Genomic DNA, 23,447 nt, shown 5'->3' on the forward strand with positions numbered 1-23,447 from the left:
CCTTGGATTATCGGTTGGTTTCAGTTTGTGCAGGGTATGCTACATTAAGGCAGGCTGCAATAACATTGAATGATCTTGAACTTGTGAATTTATAGAGCACAGAAGTCAAAACCCTGGGGTACAGAATATTTAAAACCTCTGGTTGCGTGAGGCCGTTGCTAGGTGTGACAGGCTGTGTCCTGTATGTCAAGTGCTGATCTCATCGCAGCTGTATGCTGGTTTCATGTTTTACATAAGTGCCAGTGCTCCATTTATTTGTACATGAGCTTGGATGAGAGACTGGAGGAGGAAAATGGGCACGATCGCAGCAGAGCGCATCAGATATTTTGGCAGTCAGGATTCCTGGCATATCAAGAATTTTCTAGGAGAAAGTGAGGGCTGCAGATGCTGGAGATCAGAGCTGAAAATGTGTTGCTGGAAAAGCGCAGCAGGTCAGGCAGCATCCAAGGTGCAGGAGAATCGACGTTTCGGGCATGAGCCCTTCTTCAGGAATCAGAATATCCGGCTTTCCCAAGAATCAATGTCCTAGTCACAATATCAATCATAGCAACAGTATTTATTTGTTTACATGGTTTTTTCAAACACTTTAATTTATTAGTTATTGATGCATTAAAAAGGAAAGCCATTTAATGGAAGTGGAGTTTGTATGCTAGAGATCATGTGGTAAAACCTCCATTATTACCTCCAAGCACAGCTGGCAACTTTGTGCAGAAACTGGCTCCGTGACAAAAAGACTCAGCACAAAATAAAACCAAAGCAGAACATTTATAAATGATCCACTTACCCAGATTCATTAGAAATGTGTAAATCTTGTACCAATCAATTAACACACAATCATTAAAGTGTTCTCATCCACTAATATCCATTGATAATATTTTTGGCTCTTCTCTCACACATGCTCAGTACTGTTAGCAGATAACAAACAAATACTCTAAATACTGGACAGGATGAAGGCCCCAATACTGAGCCCTGAGAAACTCTTCTGATTACCAGTTTAATCTTCGCTGTTATCTTCGGAGTCAATTAGTGGGAGTTAATGAATAATGAAGATACTACAAAACAGCAATTGTGAAGTCATTTTTTTAAATTGATGCATTCATGAGTTTTGGCATTGCTTGGTAGGCCAGTATTTCTTGCTGTCCCCTAATTACTCTTTGAACCGAGTTACTTGTTAGAGTCACTTCAGAGGCCAGTTAAGCGTCAATCACATTGCTGTGGGTCCGGAGTCACATGTTGGTTGTTTAGGTGAGGATGGCAGAACTCCTCATCAAAACCCATCTCCAAATGGCTATTTTTAATTTCGACACTTGCTATGATGGGATCCAAAAACATGGCTCCAGGTCTGGTCCCTGGATTACTAGTTAAAGAAAATTACCACTGGCTCCTAACTTCTTCCTCCCATTCATTTAGGTTAGCACCTGGAGCTTCTTTTTATCTGTTCACAGAATTCACATATCACTGTCTGGGCCATTTACCTATTTCCCATTTCTAATTTCTTTGAAAGGAATGTGGTGGTGAGCTGCTTTGTTCAACTGCTGCTGTTCATGGGATATAGGTAAATCACTGTGCTGTTATTACGGGTGCTTCAGGATTTTGACGTAGCTACAAATAGTTCCAAGGCAGGATGGTGTGTGTACCTCTAGGTGGTGATGTTTCTCTATAACAGCCTTTCCAGGTGGAAGAGGTCATAGGATTGGGAGAGGTTGATTTGAGCATTATAAGTCCAGTTACAAACCCTGAGATGAGATCATCTTTTGGATAAGAACCTGAAATGCAATGGCCCATTGCATTGATCAATGTAAAAGATCTTATGGTGAGAATTCATTAAAAGGATATATGTCACGTGCACTTATCTGTAAGAACACCGATTGAAACAGCTTTCCAATAACAAAAGCAGTCATCAACCATTTCCCTTTGTTTCCTGTTATAAGCCAACTTTGGATCCAATTCAACACATACCCTACATCATGTGGGCTTTTACCTTTTTGACTGGTTTGCCATGTAGGACCTTGTCAAATGCCTTACTAAAATCCATGTAGAAAACATCTACCACAATACCCATATCGATTGTCCTTGATACATTCTCAAAGAATTCAATCATATTTGTAAGGCATGCCCATTCCTTAACAAAGCCATGCTGACTCTCCCTGACTAGTCCATGCCTTTCTAAGTGACAGTTTTTAAATCTCTTAGGTCTGATTCTAACAATGTGCCCACCACTGAAGTAAGACTAACTGGCCTATGATTATTTGGCAATTCCTTTGTACCCTTTTTAAACAATGGAACTACGTTTGCATTCATCCAATCCTCTGGCACCTCACCTGTGTCCCATAAAGATTAGAAAATAATCCTCAGAGAATCTGCTATTTCCTTCCTGACGTTCTTCAACATCCCAGGGAACAATCCATCGGGCCCGGGCAACATGTCCACTTACAATTTCCCTAATACTTCCTCTCGTTATGTTTATTTTGTCTAACATTTTACACTGCTCCTCTTGGATTACTATATCCACATCATCCCTTTCCTTTGTGAATACAAAGATGAAAAATGCATTTAAAATTCTTCCCATATCCGCTGGATCTTCACACAAAGTTCCCTTCATCTCTGAGAGGTTCCAACTTTTCCTTAACTATCCTTTTGCTCTTTATTCACTAGTAAGACATCTTTGGTTTTTCCTTTATCTTAATATTTCTTTATGTCCTTTTTAATTTTCTGTTTTTAAATTTGATCCCGGTACTTTCTATACTCCTCTCGGATATCTGCAGTGTTGAGTTTTTTGAGACTATCACAAGCTTTCTTTTTCTGTTTAATCTTCCCCTGTATTTTTGGTTCCTCGAGATTTGACAGTACCATTCTTATTCTTTTAGAGGGGACATATCTACCTCTCTCCAGTGGGAGCTCAATTTGTAGCGCCTCCCACTGGTTTCCCACTAAGTTATCCTTCAGCAGTCCTATACAGCCTACCTCACCAAATCACTTCTCAGTTTTGTGAAATTTGCTTTCTCCCAGTTAAAACATTTACTCCAGATTTATCTCTGTTCTTTTCCATAATAGATACCAAATCTAATAGGGCTCAGCACTGCTGCCTCACAGCGCCAGGGACCCAGTTTTGATTCCAGCTTCGAGCGACTGTCTATGTGGAGTTTGCACATTCTCCCTGTGTCTGTGTGGGTTTTCTCTGGGTGCTCTCGTTTCCTCCCACAGTCCAAAGATGTGCAGGTCAGGTGAATTGGCCACATTAAATTTCCCATAGTGTTAGGTGCATTAGTCAGAGGGAAATGGGTCTGGGTGGGTTACTCTTCGGAGGGTCGGTAAGGACTGTAAGGAATCTAATCTAATGTAAACGAATTGGGGTCACTATCTCTGATACCCTTGCTCACTATCACTTCATCCACATCCACATCTTCATCTTCATTTCCCAAATCTAAATCCAGAATTGAGTCCCCTCAAGTTGGCTTGTCATGTATTATTCAAAAAAAAAAATCCTGGACACTGAAAGTGAAACGTTTATGTACTATGTCCGTTATATTGTTTGAAACTCAGTTGATATTGGGATAGTTAAAGTCTCCTACTATGATTACCCTCTTATTCCTACAGGCAAGAATTTGTCTACATTTATATTCTTCTATCTCCCATTCACTATTTGGCGGTTTGTAGTAAACTCCGAGTAATGTGACTGCCCCTTGTTTATTCTGAAGCTGAAACCATGAAGCCTAATTTGTTAACCTGTTTAGTAAATCATCTCTTCTCACAACTGTAATTGATTCTTTAACCAGTATTGTAACCTGCCACAATCCTCCCTTTTTTTTGTCATCCACTGTCTGAAAATGATATCCAACGATATTGTGCTGCCAATTTTGCCCCTCCTTTAGCCAGGTTTCCATTATAGCAAGAAACCATCTTTAGCAGCTTCACTAATGACCTTTCCTCCATCATAAAATCTGAATTAGGGATGCTTGCCATTGACACAAAGTACAAAGTACAATGTTCAGTACCATTTGCAAACCTTCAGATACTGATGCAGTCCATGTCTAAATGCAGCAAGATCTGGGCAATATCTAGATTTGGGCTGAAAACATTCACACCACACAATACAAGGCAATCACTATCTCTGAAAAGAGAAAATCTAACCATCATTCCTTGATATTCAATGGTGTTAACATCACTGAACTCCCCATTATCAACATCCTAGGGTTATCATGACCAGAAATTGAATTGGGCCTGGCATATAAGTACTATGGTTACAGGAGTACATCAGAGGCTAGGAATCCTGCTCCATGTAAGTCACTTGCTGATACCCCAAATGCCAGTCGATCATTTACAAGGCACAAGTCAGGAATGTGATGGAGCACTCCCCACTTGCTTGGATAGATGCAACAACACTTAAGAAGTTTGACATCATCCAGGACAAAGCAGTCTGCTTGATTGGCACCACATCCATAAATATTCACTCATGCTACCACCACCAGCCAGTAGCAGCAATGTGTACTATTGAGAACATGAACTGCAGAAATTCATCAGTCTTCCTCAGATAGCACCATTCATTTTCGCGACCATTCCCACCCAGCTGGACAGGGCAGCACATTTAAACATCGTCACTTGCAAGTTCCCATCCAAACCACTCATCATCCACCATATTTCACTGTTTACTTCACTGTTGCTGGGTCAAAATCATGGAATTCCCCTCCCCAATGGCATTCTAGGTCCACATGCAGCACATGGACTGCAGTAGTTCAAAAAACAGATCACCACAATCTTTTCAAGGAGAATTGTAGATGAGCAATCAATGCTCGCACTGATGACAATGCCTGCATCCCATATGTGAATACAAGAGAAGGGAGCAGAGGCAGCTGAGGTGGATGGGGCAGGTAATCAGAAGGGGTGCAGGATGTGAACTAAAGCCTGGTGTGGGGCAAAGTTGGGGAGGAACAGAGTGCACATGTGGAGGGCAGTGGTGGCTAATAGAGGATGCAGGTAGGAGTTGGATAATGAGCCGATGGGATCAGATAAGGAAGAGGAATGGAGCACATGGACAGTGAGGGTGGGAGGGTGGGTACAGTGGTTAGTTGGGAAGTGGGGCATGCAAGGTTTGAAGAGTCAAGATATAGAATGGTGGTGGTGGTGTGGGATGGTGGTGGATTTAGTCAGGTAGCAGTAGGGGCACTATTGGCATTCAGCAGTGCGGAGAAGGCAAGTTGCAGTGGGAAGACAGGACAGTGGTAGATTGAGGTGAGGGCTGAATGAGATATGGAGAAAATACAAAGAAAGTGTGATGAAATAATATGTAGAGATACACAGACATTTTCTGCTCAAAGAATGTCTAAGCAAAAGGAAAAGGAAAAGGAGGGAAAGTGAAGAGTTAACTTGTTTCACATATATGTCCTTCATCACCATGCTAGGCCTATTACTAATTAAGAGTCTATTTTTACCACACAATATCCATCTAGTCAGGCTTAAAATGTAATTGTTTTTTGACTTCACAGAGATCTGCTTGGTTTTCTTGCTCATTTGTATTAGATTTAAGTAGCTTATTTGAATTGTTGGCTGGATTCTACATTCATAGGGCTTTCTATCCCAAATGACCTTGCCTCTTCCATCAATATATGTAATTTGTACAGTAGCCATCATACAAATTTAGAAATTTGCTTCGAGACACAGTTATATTTGCATATCGGACTATTACCATGTAATAAAATGTCAGGCTGCTGTTCATCAAAGCTCAATGTGATGTGTTCTGATTGCTAACAAAGCATCTGCCCACATATCAGTGATGAGTAATACATGACGTGGATACCCAGACATCTAATAATGTGTTACTTCATTTGAAGTCATTAAGATTGCTAAATCCAGGTCTTTCTGCTATTCTTTAGCATTTGCTGGCTTTCCAAAGATCAGCACAGGCTGAATATTTATCAAGCCCCCTGTCTCTTTCAATGGGATCTGCCAAGCTGAGAGACAGAGAAAACTTTTTTTTTGATTTCAAGAGGTTCTGAAGTTCTGGCACAATTGCAATTCCAGGGCATTGAAGCATTTGACATGCCAAACACGGCCAGTGTTTGATGATCAGTGCAACAGAACAAATCCCAAGTGGAAATAGGATGAGACATGAAAAAAGATTAGAGGAACTCAGGTTCTACAGGCTGTAAAGAAGGTCAGTTAAACTGGGACCTCACAGAGATACATTAAATATTAATTGGCAGTGCTAAAGTAAACTGTGAATGTTATTTTAAATTAAATTAGGGGGCATAGAATCATAAGTACTGAATACATATCAGAAGGAACTTTCTTTCCTTTTAAAATGAAAATAATTCACAAGCAAGACAGTTAAGTACAGATGTTTGGATACAGTGGGGTTACAACAGCAACAGACTTCAATGTGATAGTTTGGGTGTTAGAGAGATGGGTTTAACTAATGATTTAGAACTCTAGAGGAAGATGTATTGATCGGATGAATATCTCTTTCTCATCCGCAAATTCTCCTATGTTCTCATTCCATTTATTTCTAATGCAAATAAGTGTGAATGTGATTTTCTACTAGTTTATTTCAGGATGTTGCATGGACATCTTTTCTGCCAAAGGTCCACATTGCATTAATCACAAAGCTTAAATATCTAAACTCCAGCGTTTTCTATTGTGCATGATTATTTGGGATTGATCAATAGCTGGGAAATGGAATCCCAGCGAAAGTCCGTGCAATATCTAGGAAGTGTTGACTTGTTATAATTACTGTCAGTTGTGACTAAAACGAAGACTTTTTAAAAAATATATGAATGTAAAAAATACCATGGCAAAATACCAAGAGTATGGAGCATGCCGGTATTTTGGCCAAAGGAACTCCCTTAAACAATATCAGCAAATTAGATCAGGCAAAGCAGGCATTATTAATGGTGTGGCTTGTGGGATACTGTGTGTAATTTAGTTGCTGCCTTTGCTTTCATAATATTAGTGATTGAATCTCAGAAGTAAATACTTGTGAAATACTTTAAGACATTCCACAGACATGAAAATGCGATGTACAACTAAACTTTTTCTTTGTTTCTATGTAGGATGACTCAAGAGAAACACCAATGACATTAAATAGTATCATGACATGATGCTTAGGAAGTTTAAAACTGAATATTTACAAATATTTATTTTTGCAATGGGATAATATATTTGCTTTTTTACTTCTAACCATGTTTCCTGCATCCCAGGAGCAGAATCACAAATTAACTTATTTCAAATACATGACTATGTATCCATGCTTGTGTCCATCACATTAGTATCATTTATAATCCAATCAATCACATTCTCAGTATTTATTTGTCAACTACATTCTTTTCATATATGACTAGTTAATTACATTTCTGTATATATCAGTCAGATCATCACTGTATACCTCACTTCAATCTCATCCCTCTTCCCCATATGTAGTCAGTGAGTATATTTCCTCAATCCCTGCTTTATCATGTAAGGCACTGGTGTTGCCTTTACAGTAACAGTCCCAGAAATGTCAGGGAGGTTAGTTCTTCACACATCATTAATTTAAGTGGGACCCAAGCTGCGTACTGCTGTTAATAGGTATTACATTTTGTGACAGACATTTCTTTAGATCCAGTGTCACTGACCATGCATTTAGGCAGACCATCCATTCCCTATGTAACAGTATGTATCTGTATTTGTCAGTATTCACCTTCGTCTCGTGGACCCAAAGTACAGAAAATTTACAGTCGACTCGAAATTCCCTTCTTTCACAGAGTTAATTTTGAAAGCTTTGCTTTTTTCACACACAGAATAGCAGCAAGTCCAGGTTATAAGCAGCCTGCACATTGAGCACCATTACCTTACCGTGGTTCTCTATTTATAGCACTCATTCCAAAAACAGTCACAGGCACTTACTGATTTCGAGTTGTCGCTGGATTCGTCCTTTGCAACGCTCCCTGTAATCAGTCTGTGTACCATTGTACTCAGACATCACCTCTACAAATTTACGGGACAGGGTAGAATGCTGTAAGCAAAAAGAGACAATTAAAATTGGAGTTGTGCAATAAAAACACATTTGAAAGAGCTACAGTGTCATTTGTTGTCCTTGTGTCCTGTACTATTCCCCAGTTGAGGACAGTACCTGGCCCCTGATTCTATCAATGGAAATACTGCCTGAGAAAACTTACATTATTTACACTTTATATGCACAGTTTCCAATTCTGGGCCCTTCACTTTGTATGGACACTAAACTTTTAATCTAAAAAGGAAAGAGTAATATTCATTTGTATTCAAAATTGTTTTCAAATAGCATATTATAAATACATTCTTTTTCTGTATACTTTACACTTTTTCTCTCACTAATGGCAGATAGTCGGTTACTGGGAATACAAGATAAAAACACTTCATCAGCAAACAATGACTTCAAATATAATTCCATTCATATCAATTATTCCAAACAGAATTGGAAGCAGTACGTTTGGTACGAGAATGATTCTTTTTGATCCTGCCAAGTACTCCACCATCCAGCCATGCACCATCCTGACTTGAAAATGTATCTATCGCCTCTCTTTCACAGTCACTGAGTCAAATGCCTGGGATCCCCTCCCTAATGGCACTGTGGGCATACCTACATCAAATAACGAGTACATTGCAATCTCCCTAGTGAAAGTTCTCTAAATGTAGGAGGTGTCTCTCTGGAATTGGAAAATTGCATTCATCACTCCACTTTTTAAGAGAAATGAAAGAGGAAAAGCAGGGAATTACAGACAAATACAATAAACAAATAATTCTGGAGATCTGAAACAAAAACAGAAATTGCTGGAGAAACTCAGCAGGATTGGCATCATCTGTGGAAAGAAAGCAGAGTTAACATTTTCCAGCAAGTCTTTATCAGAACATTTGGATGAGTCGTTCTGATGATACGTCACTGGACTCAAAAATGTTCACTCCCCTTTCTTCCCACATGTGCTGCTGGACTTGCTGAGTTTCTCTAGCAATTTCTGTGTTTGAATTACACACCAGTGAGCCTAACATTGGTTGGGAGGTGGGGGGGGAAACATGTTGAAGTGTATAATCAAGCATGGCGTAACTGAATACCTTGAAAACATTCAGTTAATCAGGGAGAGCCAGCATGGACATGGTAGTTATGCCTCACAAACCTCGCTGAAATTTTTGAAGAGTTGACAAAGATAGTGGACAGGAGAATGTCAATGGACTTTATTTATATGGGCTTCCAGGAGGGATTTAATAAATTCCACACAAGAGAACTAAGGTAGAAGCTCATGGAACTGAGGGCCTATTACATGGCTAGGAAATTGATTAAATGTAAGGTGACTGAAAGTAGGGATAATGGGAAGGAACTCAAATTGACAGGATGTGACAGTGACATCCCTAGAAGATCTGTGTACGGCTTCAATTATTCACATTATGTCTTAACTCTTTAGATAATGACAGAGAGAGTCATATATTCAAATTTGCTGATGACACAAAGTTAATGTCATGATACAGTGTGGATATCATAAAATAACAAAGGGATATTGATAACTAAATGAATAGGCAAAACTGTGACAGATGGAGGTCAACCTTTTGGACCAAAAAAAGGATTGATCAGAGTACTTTCTAGATGGTGTGGTGTTAAATACTGTGGGTGGTGTCCAAAGAGACTTGAGGGTTCAGGTGCATAGATTTTTAAAATGTTATAGACAGATGAAGAAAATAATCGAGAAAGCTAATGGATTACTGGGTATGTAAAGGACTGGAGTATAAGGATGCAGAGGTTATGTTGCAGTTGTACAAAACCCTGGTTAGACTCCATTTGGAGAACTGTGAGCATATCTGGACACCAACCTAAGGCCAGACATATTGGCTTTGGAGGGAGTATCATGTAGGTTTGCAAGAATGATACCTGTACTTCATGGGTTAAGTAATGAACAACGATTATACAAATTAGGCTAGTTTTCAACTTAGAAGGTTAAAGGGTGATCTGATTGAAGGTTTCAAGATATTATCAGGAAAATACAGTGTAGATAAAGATAAACTATTTCCACTGGTTGGGGATTCTAGAACCAAGGGCCATAGTCTGAGAATTAGGGACGAACTGTTAAAGAGAGGGGTTATGAAGCTCTTTACACACAAGGGGTGGTAGATGCTTGGAACTCCCTTCTACAAATAGAAATGGATGCAGGGTCAGTTTTTAATTTTAAATCTCAGGTAGATACATTTTTGTTAAGCAAAAGTATTAAGGCAGCCATATGGAGTTACATGACACATCAGCCATAAACTCATTGAATGGTACAACAGTTTTGGGGGGATGAATAGCCTTCTCCGGTCCAATGTTCCTGTGTTCCTTAACGGGCTGCAGTAGTTCAAGTAAGCAGCTTACTTTCACCTTCTCAAGGGCGAATAAATATTGGCCTTGCCAGTGCTGACTACACCACGTGAACTATTTTTAAAAAAAAACTGCTTTACTCTCCCTACCCCACCACAGGGGCGGCACGGTGGCTCAGCGGTTAGCACTGCTGCCTCACAGCACCAAGGACCTGGGTTTGATTCCAGCCTCGGGCAACTGTCTGTGTGGAGTTTGTACATTCGCCCCGTGTCTGCGTGGGTTTCCTCCTGGTGCTCCGGTTTCCTATCACAATCCAAAGATGTACAGGTTAGGTGGATTGGCCATGCGAAATTGCCCGTAGTGTTAGGTGCATTAGTCAGGGGAAATGTAGAGAAATAAGGTAATGGATCTGGGTGGGATACTGCTTGGAGGGTCAGTGTGAACTTGCTGGGCCAAAGGCCCTGTTTCTACATTGTGGGGATTCTAAGATTCTAAGACTACTGAAGCCCCTGATCCTTGAACCCACTTCTGCATTTCTGAAGTTGACCAATGAGTTCTCCTGAAAAATTTAAGATTCTTTAATTTCTGCTTAAGTGCGATTGTCACTGTAACCTGTACAGTGAGTGGTGACTATTCTATCAGATACCTAACTTGAGCACTGCACACTCTAGAGAATTTGAAGGGATCATATGACGAGTTGCTAATTTCAGAGCTCCCCACTTTACTCTGTAATTACAACTGTTATGCCAGTCTGGTTAAGCTGCTGGTCACTGATGACCCTAAGATATTTACAGCATTTGATATGGCATTGGCAGGGCTGTGAAAACTATGGAGAGATAGTTGTGATTTCTCATGTGTGCAATGGTCATTACGAGAGACATCATGTTATTGACCATTTCTCAGCTTTAGCTTGGAATTTTGCCCAAATCTTTCGATTAGTTGGCAGGTTTTTTTATTGGAAGAACTGTGAATGGAGATGGGAATAATCAGTGAACAGGCCCATTCCTGACATTATGACTGAGTGAAAAATTAGAAGTAAAATATATTGGGTACTGTTTTCTCGAATGAATATCGATTTAGGTAATAATTAAATATATTCATTATTTTATCCTTCCCTAAGCTTGGGTCCAATAGCCACCTGACACCATTCTACCTCTTCCTTTGTTACGATTAAAACATAGTAATATTAATTGTGGTAAACACAATAAGTTGTAACATATTATATCTTGGCTGGCTGTTCAGGAGCATATCAGAGGATGCTAACCCTGAGGTTCATAGATAGTTTGTTTCCAAACCTGTTTATGTTGCCAATGATAAACAGTTTTCCCATGGTTGTGGTAAACCAAACGTTTATTCAATATATTCTTTTCTCAAAAAAAAACCTATTTCAAAATTTAAAGGATATAACAAGTATCCGCTAAATGAAAATGGAAGCAAGCACTGGGAATGGACAATAATATACACAGCAAAAAAAAAAGGACAAGTAATGGCTGAGCATAGAAAAGAGAATGCCTCTTCCTCTGATCAATGACAGATGTACAGGCCCAAAGCGAGGCATAAGGAGAGAAAACAATCCAAAGAGAATTGTCTCCAAAGACAACAGCTAGACACAGGATGAAGAGGCAGCAAGAGATGACAGCAGAATACCAAGAGCCAGGTTTTGAACGGATCAGAGATTTGTCCCTCCCAAGGTAAGAAGATGTACAACAATTATGAAGGAAAAGGCTTGCCACAGATCTTCACCAATAGAAAAAAGAATGAGTCTGGAAAGAAACAAATTACCATCCAATTGGACTGTGTTATTTTTAAACCAATATTAAGCATTTGTTTGACTGGCCAGTCTGATCAAAGATCTTTCCGTTTCCTGTCCACTTGCTGCCAGTGCAGACTTTCTCCTATTTCTAAGATGCACAATTACAAGCAGCACATGAAACATAGGGGACCATATCAAATAAGGAAAGATTTGTATTCTGCTGCATACACAGGGCATCTCTGGTCTCTGCATTTAACCTGCAGAGTGTCACAGAGATGTAAAGCATGGAAACAAATCCTTCGGTCCAACTCGTCCATGCCGACCAGATATTCTAAATTAATCTAGTCCCAATTGCAAGCACTTGGCCCATATTCTTCTCAACCCTTCCTATTCATGTATCCATCCAAATGCCTTTTAAATGCTGTAATTGTAACAGTCTCTACCACTTTCTCTGGCAGCTCATTCCATACATGCACCACCCTTTGCATGAAAATTTGCCCCTTAGGTCCCTTTTATATCTTTCCCCCCTCACCCTAAACCTATGCTCTCTAGTTCTGACTCCCCCAACCCAGGGAAAAGACCTTGTCTATTTACCCGATCCATGCTCCTCATTATTTCATTAACTTCTATAAGGTCACTTAAGGGTGGCATGATGGCTCAGTAGTTAGCACTGCTGCCTCACAGTTTGATTCCAGCCTCAGGGACCCAAGTTTGATTCCAGCCTCGAGTGACTGCCTGTGTGGAGTTTCCACATTCTCCCCATGTCTGAGTGGGTTTCCTCTCCGTCTCCAGTTTCCTCTCACAATCCAAAGATGTGCAGGTTAGGTGAATTGGCCATGCTAAATTGCCCATGGTGTTCAGGGATGTGTAGGTTAAGTGCATGAGTCAGGGGTAAATGTAGGGGAATGGGTCTGGGTGGGATATTCTTCGGAGGGTTGGCGTGGACCCTGTTGGACCGAAGGGGCTGTTTCCATACAGTAGGGATTCTAATTCTAAACACTCCTCAGCCTCTGATGCTCCAGGGAAAATAGCCCCAGCCTATTCAGCCTACCCCTATTGCTCAAACCCTCCAACCCTGGCAACATTCTTGCAAATCCTTTCTGAACCCTTTCAAGTTTCACAACATCCTTTCAATAGGAGGGAGACCAGAATTGCACTCATTATTCCATAAGTGCCCTAACCAATGTCCTGTACAGCCACAACATGACTTCCCAACTGCTATACTCAATGCTGTGAATAATAATGGAGAGCATACTAAACGCCTTCTTCACTATTCTACCTGCGACTCCACTTTCATGAACTTGCACTTCATGGTCTCTTTGTACAGTCACACTCTCCAGGACCGTTAAGTGTATAAGTCCTGCCCTGATTTGCATTTCCTAAATGCAGCACTTCACATTTAGCTAAATTAAACACTACCTGCTCCTCCTCGCCACTTTGGCCCATCTGATCAAGTTCCCGTTGTACTGAGGTAACCTTCTTCGCTGTCACTACACTTCCAATTTTTGTGTCATCTGCAAACTTACTAACTATATCTCCTATGCTCACATCCAAATCATTTATATAAATGGTGAAAAGCAGTGGACTCAGCACTGATCTTGTGGTACACCACTGGTCACAGCCTCCAGTCTGAAAAGAACCCTCTGTATTCTACCTTTGAGCCAGTTCTGTATCTAAATGTCTAGTTCTCCCTGTATTCCATATGATCTAACTTTGCTAACCAGACTCCCATGGGGAGCCTTGTTGAACACCTTACTGAAGTCAATATAGATCACATCTACCACTCTGCCCTCATCAATCCTCTTTGTTACTTTATCAAAAAACTCAATCAAGTTAGTGAGACATGATTTCCCATGCACAAAGCCATGTTGACTATCTCTAATCAATCCAGCATGTTAAAATTATTCATTAAATTATTAAAGTATTGAAAGGCCCTCTTCACATTTGCAAAATGCTCCCTATGCATATGCTCACCTTGCACAGTTGGGACTACATTAATTGCTAGTTAATTATTTGATTCTGCATTGCTAGTTTTATCCATATACCTTCATTTCCATAGCATCCATATAATTCTTCATAAATAAAATACTATCCCAATGTTTTTTCTGTAGCTGTTTCTCTGTGAAACATTTCATACCCTATGAATCCCACGCTCTATCTTCTCCTTGCCAATAATACAACATGTTCATAAGCTGCGGATCCCTCTCAGCCCAGCATTTTTCCATGAAATTTCTTGTATTTGAATAAAACACTGTAGGCTTCCTCACAATGTTTCTCTCCTTATGGATCTTTCTGCTACAATTCTCATTAATTTTGTTTCTTTCTGGTGCGTTATGTCTAATCTCATCTACGTTGACGTTTAAAATCCTGCTTCAATGGTCCATTTGGTCTCTCTCCATTGGGACATCTTAATTTGTTTAAATAAGGTTGGACCTCACTAACTGCAGAAATTTGGCAACCTAAGAAGTTACTCCTGTTCTCAGAAGCAAAAGATGTCCTTTTATAGTTCTCATTACAGGTTTAACTAATCTGCTCCCTCCCTCTACAGCACAGTCTCCCTCTGAAGCAACCTTCAATGCTTTTATATTTTAATTAGAATCTCACTCCTCAGTTTCCATCTGCAAGGCCTCCACCCACCTTTTCCCAGGTCCATGGTTCTCCCAAAACAAATACATGCTCTCCAACACTGACTAATGAAGATTTGATCTGGAATATCTCATGTTTGTCATTGCCCTTATATTGTGCATTGCTCAGATCCACTTCCCCCAGTTAACAATATGGAAACAGAAATAACTCTAGTTGAGTTTCCACCTCAATGCTTAATTACATCCAATCTGAAAATTAATGCTTGGAAGTTTGCACAGCAGAGGCTTCGATTGCCCTAATTTCTCTCTAATAAGCTTGTGGTAGAGGAGTCCCAAGAGGCTCTCCCTTGGGTAGTTCTCATTGAAGAAACAGTGTAGTGCAGAACAGATTATTAACAGCCATTACCTGTGCTTTTGGCTCACACCATTTATTAATGACTGATGTGTGATACGTGCCAGTTCGTTCCAATATTGCTGACAATTTAACCTAAAACTGAAGGAAGTGAAGTGGTTACCGTGGAATCACTTGCAGGGAGTCAACCAGCGCCTCGGGCAAAGTGGAGAGAAGTGGGCAGAGCCAGTGATTATTCCCTAATCCATATTGGACAGCTTACCAAATGAATCAAGACACTCCAATAAAAGGAGATCTGAATGATATACGGTACTTTGCAACTCCCCAAATGACTGCCCTTCCAGATGTAGCTGGAGCAAGTGCAGGTGAACGAGGCTTCAGCAAGCACTCAGGAAGCAGCTCGAATAGTACCAGCCAAAGAGTGCAGTTTAATGGAGCAGCTGGTTAGATCTTTGGAAGAAATAATAGAAGAGGTTCCTTAAATAAGGAGAGTTCATAGCTTACATCTGACAGAAGATGGTCAAGAAAGCTGATAAACTGGAGGCTTGCAACAGTCCTCCAAAGTTAAATGTATTGAAGAACAACTCAAGCTCAGTGACTTATTGTCTAGAATCAGTGAAGAGGGCATATTGATCAGAAAGGGAAGAAATGGAGAGGAAAGCTCCTGAGAGTCAGGAAGGATGATTTGAGCATGAGAGGGGCTGAAGTCTGAAGGTGAACTGCAGGAGGACAGTCTATAAAGTTGGAACAAGGGAAGGTTTTAAGAACTTAACCATGCTAAAACTGTGGAAGAAGTTCTCAAGTCAGGGCTGCACAGTGCAGCAACCATTCAGGATGTGACAGAAACAGTTACTGTGTGTCAGCAGGTCCCTTTGGCAGCTGACACAATTAGAAACTGTGAGACTTTTTATCTCTACCTGTGCATATTTACAGAAACATCATCAATGATTAACATGGAGCCGGACTCCATAAAATTAAAAAGATAAGCCAGGTAGTAATTTGCAGTGATGGAATACTGCACCATCCAGAACTTCACTGATAAAGTTTTCATTATAAAGATGAATTCATCAACGTGCCATGCTATTGAGGAAATACAAGTCTTGACTGAGAATTAATCTGTCAGATATATAGATGTCACAGGCAATTATTATGTTACACATCATTTCATCATATTGGTTCTTAATTTGAGAATAGACAGATCAAAAGAGACTGAAAATTTTCCCTAATTTTCAGAACACAATATAAAAATCTTCGAAGTTTTAGTTCCCATGCTTGAAAACGTCTGTTGCTGCAATGGAAAACTTTAGTCTCTCATTTATATGGTGTCAATGCATTTTTGCAGAATAAGGTGTTTTGAATTATTACTCATGCAGGTAAAGTCAAGGCATACAAGTTACACAACATTGCTAATAACAGCTTGGTTTTGTGCGAGGACGGCATGGCTATTCATCAGGTTTTGTTGTCTCCAGTGCTTTCATTAGGTGCTTGACAAGATCATGAGGTCAACATTTAGTAGTACAGATAGTCAGAGTTTGAAACATCCACAGATTAACATTCTCTATTAAATAGAACACAATTGCTTGGCCCATGTTATTTCTATTTTGTTTTCTTCTTGATGAGCATATCAGTGAGGATAGGAATATCCCAATATGATGGATTTCTTCGGAAGGCAAAATCTTGTAGCCTGTTTATTAATGCATTTTTTTCAATTACTCTATGAAAGGGTGAAACATGCTGTATAAGGGTGGAAGGATTTGAAAGGGTTAATGCTGATAAGTGCCCTAAGTATTGTTATGGACCAGGCCATGCCCCTTCAAAATATTTAAGAAGTTGCCCTTGACCCTAACTTTCTCTTATTTTAAAGGCAGATGTGAAGTGGATATTCCAGGTGTGATGCAGCTGATCAAACCACTCGGCTTTAAGCAAAATAGAATTTACTTAAATACTACAGTTGAAAACAAAAGAAATTGGAATTTAGAATATTTTAGCTATTGGAAAATTTACCTGACCAGAAAAAGTAACTATTACTAATTAACTGTGCCAATACAGTAAGGTCCCATAAATACACTCCTTGGCAAAAAGGTAAATTCAAACACAATTTCTTACAGGCAGGAGGGAACAACATCCAAAGGGATTTCAGAAGAGGATCAGAGGTCTTTACTGAAGTTTGCAACTCCCCTGGCCACTCACATTTTGTGACTGCTACAGCTAAAACAATATAGAAAAAACCTGAACTGGGACAACTCGCCACTCCTCTTCCATTGTTAAACTAGATCCTTTGGCACGTCTGCCTTTACAACATTTCTTCAAAAAAACTTTTTTTGAAGGACAAAATAACTTTTTTAAAGTGACACTATTGTCACAGCACCACACACTATAATGTCATATAGACTTGGTGGGAGAACAGTTTAGGGTCTCAAAGGAGTAAGATCTATCTTCCAAATCCATCTCATAATCTCTGTAACAATGTCAATCATATCAGTACTTCTATTTTATGATATACAATAAACTACAGTAGGTTCTCACTTTAAGTCACCCCACTTAATGTCATTTCATTTTAACATCAAATATTATTTGGAGCCTGCTTTTCGGTTTTGTCTTGTCACTTTGTTTTAACATTGCTGTTTGCATTGTTGATATCCCAGCTATACATTGGCGAAGTTGTGTATCGACATGTCACATCATTATTGTCAATCAGCAACCAGTACTGTCTGCATCTCAAACATTCCCTGCCTTTTGTTCAGGCAGTGGACAAGAGCCTAGCCTTCCTCCTGGCCTTGCTTCCTATCATAGAGTCATAGAGATGTGCAGCATGAAAACAGATCCTTTGGTCCAACACGTCCATGCTGACCAGATATCCTAACCTAATCTAGTCCCATTTACCAGCACATGGCCCAATTCCCTCTAAACCCTTCCTATTCACATACCCATCCAGATGCCTTTTAAATGTTGTAATTGTACCAGCCTCCACCACTTCCTCTGGCAGCTCATTCCATACATGCACCTACCTCATTGTGAAAAAGTTGCCTCTTAGGTCCCTTTTATATATTTCCCCTCTCACCCTAAACCTATGCCCTCTAGTTCCCCACCCCAGGGAAAAGACCTTCTCTAGTTACCCTATCAATGTCCCTCATGATTTTATAAATCTCTATAAGGTCACCCCTCAGCCTCTGACGCTCCAGGGAAAACAGCCCGAGCTTATTCAGCCTCTCTCTATAGCTCAAACTGTCCTTGTTGCCCTGATGTTTTCTAGCCTGGCACTGACTTGCTTCAAGGTTTTGTTTTGTTCCAATCTCTTCTCCTATTCCCTGATCTTAGCTTCTACTCCAGGTCTGGTCTTCTCTTTGCTCCTGGCTTCACTCATGAATTTGAACCGAGATCCTGGTCTCCAGTTAATGGCAGAAATCAATCTGGACAAATAGTTCCTGGTCAAGATTTGAGTAGTGCTGGAAAAGCACAGCAGGTTAGGCAGCATCCGAGAAGAAGGAAAATCGACGTTTCGAGCAAAAGCCCTTCATCAGGAACCTTGAAGCAAGTCAATGCTAGGCTAGATAAATAGTTCCCAGTTTCTGGATCAGTGGTGCTGGAAGAGCACAGCAATTCAGGCAGCATCCGACGAGCAGCAAAATCGACGTTTCGGGCAAAAGCCCTTCATCAGGATTATTCCTGATGAAGGGCTTTTGCCCGAAACGTCGATTTTGCTGCTCGTCGGATGCTGCCTGAATTGCTGTGCTCTTCTAGCACCACTGATGCAGAATCTGGTTTCCAGCATCTGCAGTCATTGTTTTTACCTCCTAAATAGTTCCCAGTGTCTAGCTGCAATGACCAACTTCTGCCAAGAGATGGAGTCTAGTTAATCTGTATGGCAAAGGAGTGTGTAGTTTTGTTTTGGTATCGTGTTCTCTCTTTTTTATATTTAGTTAATTCATTTACTTTGCTGGGAATAAAGTGTTGCAGATATATTTTGACATGTGCATTGCATTTTCCAAGTGAAAAGTGTAAGAATCTATCGCTTAATTTAACATTGATTCCTACAAGATACCATGCTTCACTTAAAGTCATGATTTTCAAGAATGCAACCACAACTTTAAGTGAGGACTCACTATATATTTTGATTAAGACAAAAGCGTCTTGCATACAAGACCAAGTGGGCCTTGTAGATCCATTCTCTACAAGAGGATAGTGGTAGCAAAATTACCCCATAGTGAGCAATAGTGTAAAGAGCTTCATGCAACAGAGTGGCCAGTGGCAAAAAATGCTCATTCAACAAAACATATTTAACGAACTCAACTCAATGAATACATCTGGTATGTGCATAACATTACAAGATAATTGACATGTCATAACATTAATGGATCCTCTTGTTTCCTTTAAGCAAAGTAACTTGTATCTACAACTATTCCCACTCTGAACTTTAGCCTTCTGAGTTGTCTTGCAGTTTTTTTTCACATGTAAAAACACAGACTACCTCTGTCTCTGATATTACCTCCTAGTGCTCATAACGCAGGCAGAGGATCCATGCCATAAAACTCCTGCCGAGGGCACAGGACCCACGTCCTCTGAACACAGCTGGGGTGTAAAATTGTTTAGCAACAGCAGAGAGAGAGAGAGACACACAAAGAGACTGACATGTTGGAACTCCTTTCCAAATCCTCTCAGTGGAAAACTAGCCAACAATGCCAAATCAGGAAGCTTCTCCTCACTTGTGATACTGTCAAACAGTCATTTTGTGAATCTCTGCTCAAATCAGGCAAAGGAATGGGGGCAGTGAGGTCATCTGCTACTTCTCCCTCCCAACCTTGAATTTCTGCTCAAGCACCATACAAGAAAATTCCAGATCTGTGGCTTTGTACAGCTCCAAAAAGCTGCTGGGCTGTGCTAACAATTTCTATTCTATCAATTTAACCATGAAAAATGTTTCTCTCAATTTTTAGAGCGCCAGTGAGAGCATTTCATCCATATTGGGTGCGAAGTCTCTTGATTCCTGCTAGTCAGTTCTGCTGCTGCATTATTACTTAGTCGCTGTACAAATCAGCGCTGTGTATATTGAAACCTGCAGCTTTGACGTCTGCTGTGACTGTGCACAGCACTGAGGACCCAATGCATTGGAATAAGACCATCTGTCACTGGAGGACAGTGCAGCCATGAGAATGACAAAATAATTACCTGGAAAATTCTGATTTATGTAGGACAACGGCACTTTGATTTTATCACCAGACTTTGCAATGTAATAGGCAGATCTAGTAGCGTAATTTCTTTTACACCAATCTGCAACCTAACTCAAAATCTGCCAATGTTTTCTTGAATGTGACAGAACTGTATTGGTGCCAGAGGGTCAGATATCAACATTTCACTTCCCCAAGAGATAGTTATGCACAAGCACTTCACCTCCACAGAAGGTTAGAGGCTGGGCCTTTCACCTCTGGTGTCTAGTATTGAATTGAAATTGTACTAAAAAACGTTCTCCATCTCATTTATTAATGATTATTTATCCCAATTCCTAATCAGAGTGCCTCCATAGTACAAAATTGCTTATGAAAAGAAAACATTATATATGCTAAAAATCTGAAACAAAATCAGCATCTTTTGCAAACACTCTGCAGGTCAGGTAACATCTAGCAAAAGTACAATATTTCATGTGGGGGAACCTTCTTAAGTGGGGGGGGGGGGGGGCGGCATATGTTGACTTCTTTTCTCCATGAATGCTGTTTGACCAACTGAAAAATATTTTGAATTCAATTTGTGCCAGATTTGCAGGAACACTGAAATAGACCACAAAGATAACTGAGATAAATGAAACTGTCAAATTGATGCAGAGTCCCAATACTTTCCAACTACATAGAGGTTTTTAAATGTTCGAATCTTTACTGTTTGTGACCCTGGGAACACTTGACGACACACTGTAGACATTTTTATGCTACTCATGTTGTCTTTGACCTAGGAGCATTTTATAGGAAAGTGCAGAGTGAGTTTTACTTGGTAGTTAAACCCTTGCTACATCAGTGCTGAAAAGTGTGGCACTAGGAAAGCACAGCAGGTCAGGCAGCATCTGGGAATGTGTACAATTCTGATCCCAACTAAACATAACTTTAACCCTTTTACTGCCCCTTTCCACAAATCTAAGGTCTCCATTATGTAAATTAGTGCCTCTAGTTTTGCACAGATAGAGAAACTCTATCCCAGTGACAGTGATGCTGGTATTCCAAACCCAGATCCCATTGTTTTTGCTGAGCATAACAGGGGTTAGATATATCACAATCTGCAATTCCATGCCTCACTGACAAAGCTACACATATTAGACTGCAACTACCTTCAGTCTGACTTGGGTTTCACCCGTGGGATGTCTAAAATGCAATGTTTATTTTTTAGTCCTGTTAGAGAAGGTCTAAGGGTTCTTTGAAGAGGTAGAATACCACTTTTAGAGAGGTGCCCTTTGGGATTGTTAAACATAAACATAGTGTGCATCAAATGTGAACAAAGTCATTAGACTTTTAATGGGAGCTATCAAGGGATTTAAATCTCTTGTCCCTTAAAAACCTGATTAAACCATCTGCAGTGGTACAAAGTATATGCTTGATATTTCAAAACATCATTATCACAGTGGGTTTCCTGTCATAACCCCTTCCAGACTAATCTCAAAGCTCTAAAACCTATGTCACGGCTCTGCCCTCTATGATTGGATCCTCAGCTTCCTGATCTGTAGACCGCAATAAGTGAAGAAAGACAACTGCATCTCCTCTATGATAACCCTCAACACTGGAATCCTACAAGGATGCATTCTCAGCCCCCTACTGTACACCATATACACCCACAACTGTGTAGCCAAATTCCAAATGAAAGCAGTCTACAAGTTCGCTGATGACACCATCATGGTAGGACTGATGTCAACCAACAATGAGTCAGAACAGAAGAAGGAGATAGAGGACTTGGTGTCATGGTGCAATGATAATAACCTCTCTATGAATGTTGGCAAGACAAAAGAACCGATTATTGATTTCAGGAAGAAAGGCGGAAGACACACTCCTATTTACATCAATGGAGCTGAGTTGGATAGGGTCAAGAGTGTCAAGTTCCAAGGAGTGATGATAACTGACGATCTGTTCTGGACTTCCCACATAGATGTGACAGTCAAGAAGGCACAACAATGCCTCTGCTTCCTCAGGCAGCTTAGGGAATTCACCAAGTACATAAGGACCTTCACCAACTTTTACAGATGCACCACAGAAATTATTTTATCTGGGTGCATAATGTCCTGGTACAGAAACTGCCCTGCCCAGGACTGTGAGAAAATACAGAAGGTTGAGTGTACAGCCCAGACCATCACGGAAGCCAATCTCCCATCCATTAACTCCATTTACATTTCTCATTGCTGTGGAAAGGCTGCCAACATCACAGACCCTTCCCACCTCTATCCTCTTCCATCAAGCAGAAGATATAGATGCTAGAACATGCAGCAGACTCAAGAACAGCTTCTTCCCTGCTGTTATTAGACTGCCGAATGGACCTCTCTAACTTAATAATATTGATCTTGCTAATGCTGATCTTGCCTTGTGGACCTCCTGTGTAGCCAAATCCTTGAATGCTTTGCTCTGTCTAAGCACCCTATGGCCTGTATGTCCTCATTTGCTGTGATCTGCCTGTACTGCTCACAAAACAATGCTTTTCACTGTACTTAGCTACATGTGACTACAATAAATCAAATCAAATCAGTTTACAGGTTCACAGCTCCAAGTCTTTGAAATGGGTCTATGCATATAAATACTTATTCTGTCAAGTAAGCTCAATGTAGTGAGTAGGGTTTCAATCAGTGAAAGTATTTTTAAATGATGAATTTATCAATAGGTTACTTCAAAACTTTAATTAGTCGTAGCCTGTATCCTGAGGTCTATCCAGAAGAGATACTGTGCAAGTTGGAATTGGCTTGGAGGGTGTAAAGTTTGGTGTGTGTTTGCCTCCATCAAGATGTGCAGGTTAGGTGAATTGGACATGTTAAACAGCCCACAGTGTTCAGGCATGTGTAGGTTAGGTGCATTAGTCAGGGATAAATGTAGAGTAATAGGATAGGGACAATGGGTCTAGGTGGGTTACTTTTTGGAGGGTTGGTGTGGATTTGTTGGGCCGACTGGTCTGTTTCCACGCTGTCGGGATTCTTGTTAAAAAAAAGTTTTATTTGATCCAGTAATACTTATGTTACCTTCCACAACACACACACACACAAAAAAATCTGGCCAATATATTTTGGTTCAACAAATATTCATCACAACCAACGATTATGTACATGCATGTCTGGGTTTATATTTAGCCATTATGCTACAATAGAGGAGCATGATTCCAGTACTGTCATGCTTCAAGTGATCTGAGATAAGGTGGAATATGAGTCCTTCATACACTCAGATTACAAGTTCTGATGACATCAATAACATTTCTTAAAGGTATATCGATATACTGACTGTGAGATGTAACACA

The 23,447-nt window shown here is 40.2% G+C and overlaps 1 protein-coding gene across 10 annotated transcripts in view; it reads right to left on the bottom strand.

The window, feature by feature from the left end:
• Window positions 1-23,447, bottom strand: part of LOC122564089 (syntaxin-1A) — a 375,281-nt gene that overhangs the window by 199,065 nt on the left and 152,769 nt on the right. For all 10 annotated transcript variants that reach the window (XR_006315817.1, XR_006315816.1, XM_043718623.1 and 7 more), the window contains exon 6: window positions 7,879-7,987. Coding sequence is in view for 8 of the 10 variants with exons in the window: in XM_043718623.1 (XP_043574558.1) it covers window positions 7,879-7,987 (109 nt within the window). In the remaining 2 variants the exon portion in view is untranslated. The remainder of the gene's footprint in view (window positions 1-7,878; window positions 7,988-23,447) is intronic.

The sequence above is a fragment of the Chiloscyllium plagiosum genome, chromosome 28 (genome assembly GCF_004010195.1).
Source record: "Chiloscyllium plagiosum isolate BGI_BamShark_2017 chromosome 28, ASM401019v2, whole genome shotgun sequence".
Taxonomy (NCBI): Eukaryota; Metazoa; Chordata; class Chondrichthyes; order Orectolobiformes; family Hemiscylliidae; genus Chiloscyllium; species Chiloscyllium plagiosum.